The 12,688-nt window shown below is 35.5% G+C and overlaps 1 protein-coding gene across 3 annotated transcripts in view; it reads left to right on the top strand.

Annotated features, from left to right (window-relative positions):
• The window catches only part of LOC148664338 (guanylate-binding protein 5-like), a 30,770-nt gene that overhangs the window by 5,284 nt on the left and 12,798 nt on the right, over positions 1–12,688 (top strand). For all 3 annotated transcript variants that reach the window (XM_088631488.1, XM_088631490.1, XM_088631489.1), the window contains exons 3-7: positions 4,085–4,507; positions 5,861–6,109; positions 6,750–6,880; positions 8,683–8,975; positions 10,000–10,171. In XM_088631488.1, coding sequence (XP_088487614.1) covers positions 4,098–4,507; positions 5,861–6,109; positions 6,750–6,880; positions 8,683–8,975; positions 10,000–10,171 — 1,255 coding nt within the window. In that variant the 5' untranslated portion in view covers positions 4,085–4,097. The remainder of the gene's footprint in view (positions 1–4,084; positions 4,508–5,860; positions 6,110–6,749; positions 6,881–8,682; positions 8,976–9,999; positions 10,172–12,688) is intronic.

Below are 12,688 nucleotides of genomic sequence, written 5' to 3'. Positions count from 1 at the left end.
TTTATTGTTAATTACGGTTAAACCAGTAAATCTGAGATACTGAAGTTTGGAAATATGCAGTACATACTACAATGTTGACAGATAAAATTGTATTATTCAAAGTTTAAGGCTGTTTTAAATGCACAGTGGAAACAAATGTAGTGAGACTGAAACAGAGCCCTTCCTGTAGTTGTGACAGTGTGTCCCTTACTATGAAAATTAAAACAAGCAGCTATGCAGTTGTTGGACATGTTAATATATCTTGTTGAATGGAGAGTGCAATTTTTATATTGAATTTCTCTGTGCAACTGTCTGGTGCTACAGCTGCCTGTCAGTTCCCAGGTGTGTGAGTCACTGTTCATATGACACCATACTACCCAAATTAATTAACATTCCTACATGGCAGAGTCACAGTGGAGCCTGTGTAACATATTTTCTTGAGAAGAGGAAGGTAAGCAGTCCTTTTCCTCACAGTGAGGATAGTTTTACATGGGTCAGCTCTGCTGTTATTATCAGGAAAAGACAGGTGTGGAAACATGCTCACAAGCGAGTCATGAACACGCAATGTATACACATTGGATAATATGAGCACATATCTTCTAGACAATTCCTGGAAATAATAAAAACATTAAGAAAGAAAGGCAAAACAAAATGTTAGATTATACATCTATTAGAGCAGAATGCAAATCAGGGAATGTTATATTAGTTTCAATTTAAGCTGTCAACCAGGCCTCAACTGTCTGTACTTACAAAATTAATACAGAATGTTTCAGGGGACATTATTCCATCTGGAAATGGCCTCTGGACATATGACAAACAGGAGTACTAAAAGGTTAAAATCACATAATATAGTAATAGTAAGGCCTCATTTGGTATACTGTGTACACTTTTGCTCACCACACTAAAACAACAACAACAACAACAACAATATATATATATATATTCCTGTTAGAATTAAGTCTGATAACTACCAGATACAGTTTGGGACTCAGGAGAATGTCCTACACTGACAGACTGAAGGACCAAAGCCTTTATGTCTCGAACAGAGAAGATCAAGGGGATTTGATAAAGTATTCAATATCCTCAAAGGTACTGACAAATTCATCACAATTAAATACAAATTAGAAGACACAAGTGAGGACTACATGGAAGTATATGTAAAGCTGAGAACAGGAAGCTGTGCATCAGATGGTTTTGGAGGGTTGCCTGAATCTTCAGTAAATCATGTACAGCACATGTGACTAAAGGTTAGGCACTGCTGTAAGCACTTTCCAGCACACGACCAAAACCATGTGTCCGAGGTTACTGAAACACCAATAGAAGGATAAAACAGGTCTTGTGATCTGGTGTTTATCACCACACCAACCCTTAGATGACCATATCCTCTGAAAACACAGCCAGTTTAATGTGATAATTACCACTGTGCTGAATATTCCTAATTCAAGATAAAGGTGAGGTTGATCTGTGTGAATTCAAATCCAGATTCCTTCAGTTTATTAAAACAGATGAGTTTATTAGAAATACAATTAATACAACAAAGGCCTTTGGAAAGGAAAGTGGAAATGGTTGGAAATAGAGAATTTGAAAAGTGCAAGTTGCTAAGTTATAGAGTAGTGTTAACAAAGTCAAATTCTAATTTGAGGCAGAAGGCATCATGTTACATTAAGTCTTTATCAAGATAAACCAAACACAAAGTTAATAAATACATATATATATTAAGGAACAGTGCAAACTAAAAAAGCTTTGCGTCCGTATTGCTTATGTCTTGGATAGCGGGGAAGTAGGCATCATCTGGTGCGGATTTGTTAAGTAGAAGACTGCTGTGACTCTGCTCAGAAGCTGATCCAGAGTTGCTGTGGAGCTCATGTAGATGGGCTGCTGGCTGGAGAGGGTGGAGCAGTGGATCAGACTTTACTCCTCTTGTCTAGCTGAGCTCTTTGTTACTTCTTCTCCCTTGTCTGCTGAATTCCTTTAGACTTGACATCCACTAGTAGGACCTAAGGTCTTCTAAAACTTCCAGACTTCCAAAGTGTGGCTCTTGGCTTGCTCTATTGATTAGCCTCAGACAAAGACATACCAGAGTCTTTTCTTCCAGGGTTCTGATTGGCCAGTTCAAACCTGTGATTTGCATATCTTGCCTTCAGAAATTTTTATTGCTTCTAACAGGAAAGACAGGATAAAATATCCAATAATTGAGAAAACTCAAAACTTCTTCTGAGTAAAATTTACAAAGTTAATATTAGATTATTAGATTTCTGACCTACTCATGCTTTGCCCATTCATTTGATACCAAACAAGTACAGCCTGTTTATTTCTGAAATGATAATGATGAATTATATTGTATTTTAATTTAATAATGTAGGTTTAAGCTTTCGTAAGGGAATGAAACATGTGGCAACACATCCAGTACTTAATATAGTCTTTTATCAATACAGAATGAAGGATGCAATTTTAATAGGTCAAAATTCTGACTTGCTTTACAAGCAATTGGAGAGGATTGTATCCTCATGTATTCACTAGACTCAAACCTGGACCCTCAATCGATGTTGATGGATCAGAAAAATCTGAAAAATCCTTACAGTAATGCTTGTTGTAACCAGGATTCCAACTGTTCCAACTGTTTAATTATGAATTGCTCTTTAATTTAAGACCATACAAGTGATACAGTAGTTACAGGCATTTGCTCAGATATCCATTGTTTCTCTTAGTTTAATGCAGTTGGTTCTGTTTCTTTTAAATGTGATAAATAAAATATCTATTTATGGATGATTTTAAGGTATGTTTGGTCAGTTCCTTTAAAATGAATCTTAAAAAAAGTCCTTCTTGCATTTCTTACTAAGTAGTGGCCCTTAAATTATGGCCTTGTATCAGGTGTTGGGAAATCACCTCTCTTGACTTGAGAATCACTAGCCCTGTTTTGTTCTTGGCTAAATGGTTTTATGTCTGTTTCAGTACAATTCTTATCTCTCCTTGAGAGAGGTTCACAGTCCTTCTAGCCTTTGTAGAAACTCAAAGAATAATAAATTCCCCATTATTCAGAGATGCAGGCATGCAGACTTGTTAGCAAAGTGTGGAACAAGCTAGACAGTAATATGGTTAAATTTAACAGCCTGTGTGACATTGTGTGGGTTTTAGCGACACCTTTCACCGGTTTCAGGCTCAATATCCCAGACAGAAGTAGAAAGTCAGCTTGTAGTCGCTCCATATTTAGCTTTTCGGAAGGTTTTTAGGGCGAATGTTAAAACTCAGTTAAGGATTTTATTTCTCTGAAGTAGAGAAGAGAGGATTATCTGAGCTGAAGGCTCATGGTCCTGGCATGAATGCTAGAGTAGCCACTTGAGCCTTTAATATAATGCTCCTAATTAAAGGTGATGATGATTAGAGAGATATTCACTTGGCTGTTAGGGAAGAGTGATATTGGTTTTCTCGTGTGGGGCCCTCTGGTGGTGATTAGAGATTTGGGTTGTGATTCGGGAGGTGAATTTATTTTGTTTTCTATGTGACACCTGTCTTTATTTTTCAAGAAACAGCTGAATGAGTCCCCAGATCAATTAACTAACTACCAAATGGGAAAATTAGCCAAATGGCATTTTTCATATTTGTATTGCTCTAATCGAGTATAACCATAGGCAAACCAGTTTTCCCACAGGTCACATTTTTATGCCATCCAGTCAGAGCTGACTTCATGGTTTCAAATAATCTTGCATAAATCAGACCTCTGTCTACTCCCTTAAGTTATTTGTGATCACAAAATAATGAATGTTGCCTAGCTGCTGTTGAATCAGGAGTTAGTCACCAACTTATAACACTGTTCCATTATATAATCACTTCCAAGTTATGACTTTGACTTATAATGCAAATTTCAGAATCAATTTGTATTGCTGGTTCAAGGAATTGTGATAATGTGTAAAACTAATCAATATACATTAACTGTTGACAGCTATAGTACGTATACATGTTTTTACAGTCAATTTGTTGTGGCACAGGTATCCTGAATGAATTAATAAGAATCAGAACCTATAGAATTTTTACAAAATTCACATAGTATAAAATAGTGAAAAATGAGTTAATGTATTCTTAAGTTAGTTTTCTCTTATTTTACCAGGAGCAGAATAGGCATGATGGCAACTCCACAGATATTCATTGAGATCCAGAATGATAAAGTTGTACTCAATGAGAGGGCAGCTGAAGTTCTGTCAGGAATGACAGGTGTTGCAGAGGTGATTGGCATTGTGGGTAAGCACAGGACTGGAAAGTCTTACTTGCTGTCTCGGTTCTTTAATGAAGACCAAGGATTCAAAGTTGGACATGGAGTGGAAGGATGTACCAAAGGCATTTGGATGTGGTCCAGACCACACCCTTTCCACACAAATGCCTGTCTCCTGCTTCTGGATACTGAGGGATTGGACGACTGTGAAAATAGGCTCATAACTGATAAGACTATATTTTTACTGACAACACTGCTGTCCAGCAGTATAATCTTCAACATCAAAGGATGTATCGACAGAAGCGCTATTGAAGAAATTCTGTATCCTTGGGAAGAAAACATTTTAAACTATACAACAATATAAATTACTAAAAAAGAAATCTTGAGCTTTACATAATCCTCCAATTTCATGAGCAGATTTAGTTTTCAGTTTAAAGTGAATTCTGGGGTGAGCTGTGGTGATCTTTGTTTATGCTGATTTGTGTCACCCATGATGCCCAGTACTGTTACTGTACCAGCTGTGTGGAGTTGTCTAATTGGAGAATTAGTTAATATCATTGCTGGGTCACTTCACTTCACCCCTTTCAGTACTGAACCACAAGTACATATGTGCAGTCAGAGTGTTAATGAAGTCTGCTGTAAAATATTTTTTATAATCTTATGACAGCTTCTAATCATATTCTAATCATATGAAACTGAAACTGAAACAATCTAATTATCTAGAACTGCAAAAGTCCAATAAAAGCCAAAATAAAAGCCAAAATCAGATTTCTGGAGCATTTCAACAGGACATTACAGGAAAAAAAGGACAATGAAGACTTATATTGGAATTTAAAACACATATCAAAATTATTGTTTCTGACTAACAAAGAGATTATAAATAAGAAAATATTATTATCCATGTTTAAACCAGGTGGTGCATTGGCACTGTGATTATCATTGCAGCCTTGCAGCACTGGGGCCCTTGGTGTAATTCCTGGGGTGCTCTCTGCATACTCTTTGCATGGGTTTCCTCCAGGTGCTTAACCAAGTGGTTTGGTAGAGTTGGCCCTGGTGTGAGTGTATGCCCTGTGATGGATTGATGTCCTGTCCAGGGTGTATCCTGCCTTTTGCACATTGATTCCTGGGTAGGATCCATCTCTCCTGGGACTCTGAAATGGACAAGTGCTTATTGTAAGTGATGCAGTGTTAAGAATTTTTCAAATAATAATAATAATAATAATTGCTTACACTTATATAGCGCTTTTCTGGACACTCCACTCAAAGCGCTTTACAGGTAATGGGGACTCCCCTCCACCACCACCAATGTGCAGCATCCACCTGGATGATGCGACGGCAGCCATAGTGCGCCAGACCGCTCACCACACATCAGCTATCAGTGGGGAGGAGAGCAGAGTAATGTAGCCAGTTCATAGATGGGGATTATTAGGAGGTCATGATTGGTAAAGGCCAATGGGGAAATTTGGCCAGGACACCGGGGTTACACCCCTACTCTTTTTGAGAAACGCCCTGGGATTTTTAATGACCACAGAGAGTCAGGACCTCGGTTTTACGTCTCATCCGAAGGACTGTTCAGTGATTTAAAAATATCAGCAATGTTAAACTCTATTTTTTAATTAAAGGCCATTATCAATGTGACGTCATAGATTTTTTTTTTCCTGAAACCCAGTACAGCTGCCTCTTACAAGTTGTACATCAGATGTCTTTCGTCAGTGAGGAGAAAAATAAGTCACTTAAAGATTACCTTCCGAACTTGTTCTATATACTGATAAGAGATTTCCAGTTTGAAGAATTTGATCATGATAAGTTTAAGGACAAGTTTCTGAATGCCTTGGATAAAGAAACAAAGACAAAATATAAGGAAGTCTTTGACAAAACAGAAATTCATATTCTGCCACAACCAGCTCTTGGGAAAGCGCTCAAGTAAGTATACTTTTTATTTATATATAATAATATAATAAACTATTCAGGAATTGCCAAATACTTAAACATTTTGTTCTTGTTTTTGAAAGTTTGCTGTGCTTTATATAATTTCTCCTTTCCAGTGTGTGTACAGTATTTGAAAGGAAGGGTCAAATATCATCTGTACTCAACAGACTCTGCTTACTTCTGTCTGTAATTTCCTCTCAAACTCAAACCTTCTGTTTTTGTTGTCCCCTCACATCCTTGCTAATGTATTAGGATTTGTTTTGGTGAGGAAAAAACAAGTGAGACACAATCTATTCATAGATCATCTTTTCTTCCTTATTTGCTTTTCACCTCTGCTAAACAGTTTTGTTTTCTGTCACTTAGTCTTACCCCTGTACCCCTATTATTTTGATTTGCCTGACATCATAATATGATATTAATTATCACTCTAATTATTATAATAATTATAACATTCTACTGTTCCTAAAATCCTATTCTATCTTACCTGATGGATCCACATTTTAAGTAGTAAACTATAATTTATAAATTTAAGTAAACTATAATTTCTATTTACATTTCTTTATTATATGTAAGTTTGGTAATAAGAGCATGCTTACTTAAGTGTTTTTAACATATGTACTTGATTCTTCTTCAGAAAACTCCCGGAAATAAAAGATGAAGATTTAGACCATGACTTTCTAACATCACTCAACACCTTTGTGACCACTGTTCGTGATAAACAGTCTGCTCCCAAGGCAGTGAAAAGTCTCGTCTGCACACCAGGAGGTAAAGCCTTCACAAGCAGCTCTGTTAAATGACAGTGGATATTCAGTTATGCGACTGTTGTCAATTACATCTCTTGATTTTCTTGTTCAAATTCTAAAAATGGAATGAGCTGACGTAAAAAAGCACTTTTTTTAGCACTTTGGCTTTACACTTTGGACAGTACACCTGGCTGAGGAACTGACAGTGCTGGTCGGAGATTAGTGTTGCCTCCTTACTGAAGAAGGATGAGCATGAGGGACCTGCTGCAAAGGATGTTGGGGTGGAGGGAGGGGTCTGTTACATTGGCACATTGAAAATGTCTCCATTTTCATCCTTTGTTTTAGCATATTTATGGGACAAATTAACCTCTTTTATACTGGGAGGTAATAAAATAAAACACATGGTTTTGGTTCCCCAGAAGTATATAGTGTATTCAAGAGTGATCATTAAATGAGTAAACTAAGATGTCAATGCATAGAGAGACTTGGCTGAACCCATGTTCCCAGGCTATAGGGTGAGGAAACTGTAAGCCCAGTTCAGAGAAGAGTGGCTGAGGGGCTGGTGCAGAGGTGGAGACAGGGGGAGGAATGAATTCATGAGCAAGGAGGAGAAAACGTTTACGTTTACAGTATATACACTGATATAAACTGATCATTGTGTCAGTGCTGGTGTACATTAAATAAATAATAGTAAGGAAAAATTGTCACATTTTGTAGCAATAATGTTTTGTGATTGTATGTATGATTCTTCTTCTTATAATACCTTGAAGAAACTAGAATTTAAAATGCAGTCCTCATCAGAATTCAAAGAACGAATAATTACATTGCAGATTTCTAATTGCAGTTTCATTTTTATTCCTCAGTTTCTGGTGAAAGATGTGATATTTTTCCTGAAAATACATATTTGCTTTGTTACATTTTCGTGCAGAAATGTGTTTTTTTTTAAACAGGGACAACCAATGAATTTTTACATCATTAATGTTTCAAATAATTCTGAATGTTATCACTGCAATTGTTGCAATACTAATGTGTTTCATTACTGTATATTGATAGTAATAATATGAAAAGTGTGTTAATGAAAGAATATGTATTTTTTAATTAAGGAAATTACTTCAGGAATGCTCACAAATTAGAGCAGCTGAGGGAAAATCCATCTTTGTTTTTAATGTAAACTACATTAAAAACTAATTTTATTAATTTCTGAAAAATCAGTTAACCAAATGTAAAAACTCGTCTCAGCACTTATTTTACTGCTGAGAATATAAGAAATGAGATATAAGCAATCTTCTGGGAAGAAGTCAAAATGTAATCTCACCCCCTTCACCAGGTGGAAGAAGATTTCCCAGAGAGAAAGAAATGCTTCTGTAATATCAAAAAAGTCCATGTGGCCACTGACAGCAGCACCTGGAGGACACAAAGGTTCTCCAGTATTGGACTCATTCAGTGAAGAAAGGAAACTCAGCCCCTTGGTCTTTAATTTCCTTTGACATGTTGCCCCAACTTTATGTCTGGGAATGTCAATCAGATGTGTCTCTTAATGCCTCAAAGTGCAAATATGGATCTCACACAAAGCATGATAAATATTAATGTTTACTGCCCTGTAATATTATTAAATATTTTTAAAATCCTGGAAATATTACAAAGAACTTTTCATTATTTTATTAAGTGTTTGAGGCATTAAAAGCATTACAGGTGCTGTCAGTTCCAGTAATTACTGGTTGTATTATTATGGTTTTTCAGTATAAATATACACATTTTGTTTGTTCTCATTTGCTTAATCTCAACATATCACCACCTGACATTACTCTTTTCCCCTCTGTGAAGCCTTTGTGGAGCTGGCTCGCTCCTACATCAACATGCTGAACAAACAAGACAATGTCTGTCTGACAGTAGCTGCTCTGGAAATGAATGAGGCCTGGATAAACAAAACATTTCTATTAGCAAAAGATAACATGGAAAATATTGTAACAGAGATGGAAGTTCACCTTCCACACAATGAAGATGCACTGTGCAAAGACTACAATGAAAAATGTGACAAAGTAATTGAGGAGTTCATGAAAAAACTGGAATATACCAGCGGCACGAATCAAAAGGAAGAAAAGAAGAAGGAGTTACAGGTAAATCTAAAAAATAGTTTGTCATTAAATACTAAATACTAAATTAAAATATCAGTAGAGAATGAATACTGTACTTGATTTCATTGTTAAATAGTTCTAACTTGTTTACTTTGTTTATAAAAAGCATACACATTTGCTACATATAAATATCAATAAGGCTGAAATGCTAATATTTTCTGAAAACCTGAATATCTCCCATCTTCCTAAATAATTTTTTAATCTAGTGAAAATAATTACACTGTTTATTGAAGAGCAATGAAAGTATAAGTGTCTAGGTTTTACATTAATAGCTACTTCATTGCATACATGAATATTAATTAGTCAGCAGATAGGTGTGTTATATGTTCTTTGGGATAGCAAAATACTGAGCTCAAAGCACAGATGACCAATGTTAACGAGTTCCTTAAAAATCTGTATAAAAAGCCAAAATACATGGGTTTTTTTATGCAAGAATGGTGAAGGTTTGCCCTGCTTGAGTAAAACAAATTGCCTGGTTAACAGCAAGACTCATTCATGCCATCAGTAGTCCAGGAAAAAAAAACAGACAACCACAGATGTATTTACTGATCTTTAGGAAGTGATGTAATAGAGAATTAGAGTACCAGAGGTTAAAATCAACTGTGTCACATTAAGGAACAGCAATGCATTGCAACACATTCACTAATATTTCCCAAGTAACATTCGCCTCCTAAATTAATTTTCATCATGCCATGCTGTGTGTTGTATCACATTTCGCAAAAGTTTTTCAAATTGATTTATCATTAACAGAAAAAGAATACAAAGATGCACAAGTTTGATAATAAAATAAAGGGAAAGGTGACATTATGGTTTTGTATGCCTTAGTAGATATGGTCTAGTGCAGAAAAAGGAAAGAACAAAGTGTATATCTTCATTGAAGCAGCAAACATATTGTTAATTGAAACTTTAGGAAAAGCACTTTAGGAAACCTGTTATTATTGTTTATAATCCCTTTTCTTTGCTTATTAAAACATGAATTTCCATCAAATTTTACCATTCCACTTAGAAACTGAAAGACCAATGGCTGAATGAACTTTGTAAAAAGAATTGCATGAAAAGATTTACGAATCTAAAGGATAAATACACTAGAGGTCTTCAGAATCACAAAGACAAAGAAATATTTAATGAAACAATGAAGAGCATAAAGAAGATCAGAGAAGAATACTTCATGTTTCACAGTAAGTTAAATTGTCGGCTCAATTTAATTGAAAACAATACTTTTAAAGTTGTTTTATCAATTGTTACAGTTTACTTCTGTTTTTTTTAAGAACATTTCAGTACACAAAGAATGAGCTCCCATGGTGCTCTTAGTTTTTGGCCTGACGTGTTTTGTGCACTTCAGTGTTTAAACTCAGTGTTTAAACTTGTTTCCACAAGGCTGTACCTTTAAACTGTTGCTTGGTATGACTGCGGACCAGCAATTGACTTTAAGTTGTCTTGTGTCTTCCACAAACGCAGCAGAAATTTAATTCTCTGCTCAAGGATCGTGGTATATTTATATGATACAGTATACAGTATATACAGAAGCAGCCATTCAAGGTTCACAGTACAAACCTGTACAGCACGCAACTAACCACAAGCCACCTCGGCATATGCCACGGTACGTGATTGGCTGTCCAAAAATACCGACAGGGGCACTCGTGGTGCATTGGTCAGTAGTGAAAAGATTTGATCATTTAATCTGTTTACTGTGCACATTATAATCTGCTTAGTATTGAATATTTATATGGAATTTTACCACTAAAGGGAAATTTTAGTAGCTGAGCATAAAAAGAAGAGGAACATAACGCATCTGAAGGTCATAAACGATATTAATTTAGGAACATAAACATATTACTGTATGTAAACTGTACTGTATATGGCTGGTCTTGGTATTTTAAAGAAAAAATACACACCAGTATTCCATTTCTCCCTAAACATTTTAAGCATCAAAGTCTTACAGTACATGTGGTTATTTTGAAATGTTTTTACTTGCTCCTTCTGACCATATTACTGTACATTTATATACTTCGTGAAAAATTGATATTTCTAACCTTTGCTAATACGCTCGTTATCGGATAAACAAAAGCATACTTTTAGAATTGGATAAATAGGGAATATAAAATGGATTTGTGTATCTAAATAAATTAATAACGGTATAGCTATAGTTCTATATTGATATGTGTATTGCTGTTTCAGTGCATGTCTTATGATTTGCCTTGGCGGCGTGACAGCTTAAGTGACTGATATGTAAGCATGAGGTTGGATGTTTCAATCCAGCAATCTCTGTGAGTTTTCTTTTGACAAATAAACATTTCTTTGAAAAACTAAAATAGCAAATATTATGGACACTACAGTATATTGACATTTTTTATATTGCTAAATATCACATGTTCGTACCGTATGTAGACAGTGGTACCACAGGTTGTAGGGCGTAAATCCACATGAGCCCGAAAGCCCTACATTAACGTTGTGCATTCGCCTGGTGCTGCGCGGTTTACATCTCTCTCTGCAGGAGTGCTGGCTGTGCCGAATCAAACCGGTCTCACTGTTTTTTTCAAAGTAGGATAGGACGAGTCTTCCAGCAAAAGACACTCCACCTTCCCCCACGGACACATGTTTTCTTAGTAAAACAGGTTCACAGTGCGAAGCTGTGTCAGTCTTCTGTGTAAAGAAAATCGGTTTGAACACCATGGGGGCTGTTTTTAATAAGCTGCTGAGTAAAGAATAGGAATTTTCCTGCTGTCAGCAGTATTGTGTATATAGTTTTTTGTACAGGCTGTGAAAAGTTTCACAAAAAGAGGTCTTTAAAATTAGGCTGGTCAAATGATTATTTTAATTCTTAAAAAATAAATCAAAAACAAGATATAATGTTGTGTTCCTACTTAGACATTGCACGACTTTAAAAGCTTAAAAAACAGGTTTCGATAGTTAATAACCACTTTTTAAAAATGGGTGATTTTTCTTCCTCATGATCAGCTTAGAATCTCTGTTTATGCTGTAAGGTTTTTACTACTTAATTAAACGTTTAAAATACACGAATTTCATAAACACAACACACGTTTCGATTAAAAAAAATAATATTCTGTTATCTTCCTGGTATGTAGAACAGATCAGCAGGTTTTTTTTCCCGTATCAGAGGCTCTGAAAACAGTGTGCTGCCCACTGCACTGTGTCAGAGGGAAAGGTAGCATTGGAAAGGAGAAAGCGCAGAGCTCAATAATGCACAATGGCTGTGAAGCACCAATTGCGTTCATAACTTAGTGTTTAAAATTAAACAACGTAAATAATTTTCTTTGACTTCTAAGTCCCTTTATTATCATCAAGCACAGGTTTCTTTTTTGATGCCATCGTTAGACAAAGCAGGAACTTATTGTACTTTCTAATGACATTACATGTGGAAAGATTACAGATTACAGATTTTAATCGTCTTTAATTTTGTTATACATTTTAGAAAAGTTTCATCTACGCATACACCACAAAACTATTTTCGATTGTATTTCTGAATGCTATGTATAAAAAAACTTTTGAATGGCTGCATCTGTATTACAGACATTTACAACAAAGACATATCATAAAACATTTACATATATTGTTAAGTTATTACTTTAAATATATACTTTAAATTACTGTAAATATATTACTTTATTTTATATAACACCTTTACAACTGGCATCTCAAAGTAATACAGGATTCTGGCTATCAAATTCTGAACA

Source organism: Lepisosteus platostomus, chromosome 5, assembly GCF_059453375.1.
Source record: "Lepisosteus platostomus isolate fLepPlt1 chromosome 5, fLepPlt1.hap1, whole genome shotgun sequence".
NCBI classification, from domain to species: Eukaryota; Metazoa; Chordata; class Actinopteri; order Semionotiformes; family Lepisosteidae; genus Lepisosteus; species Lepisosteus platostomus.
The sequence above is the reverse complement of the archived record's forward strand: the minus strand, read 5'-3'. Positions and strand labels throughout refer to the sequence as shown.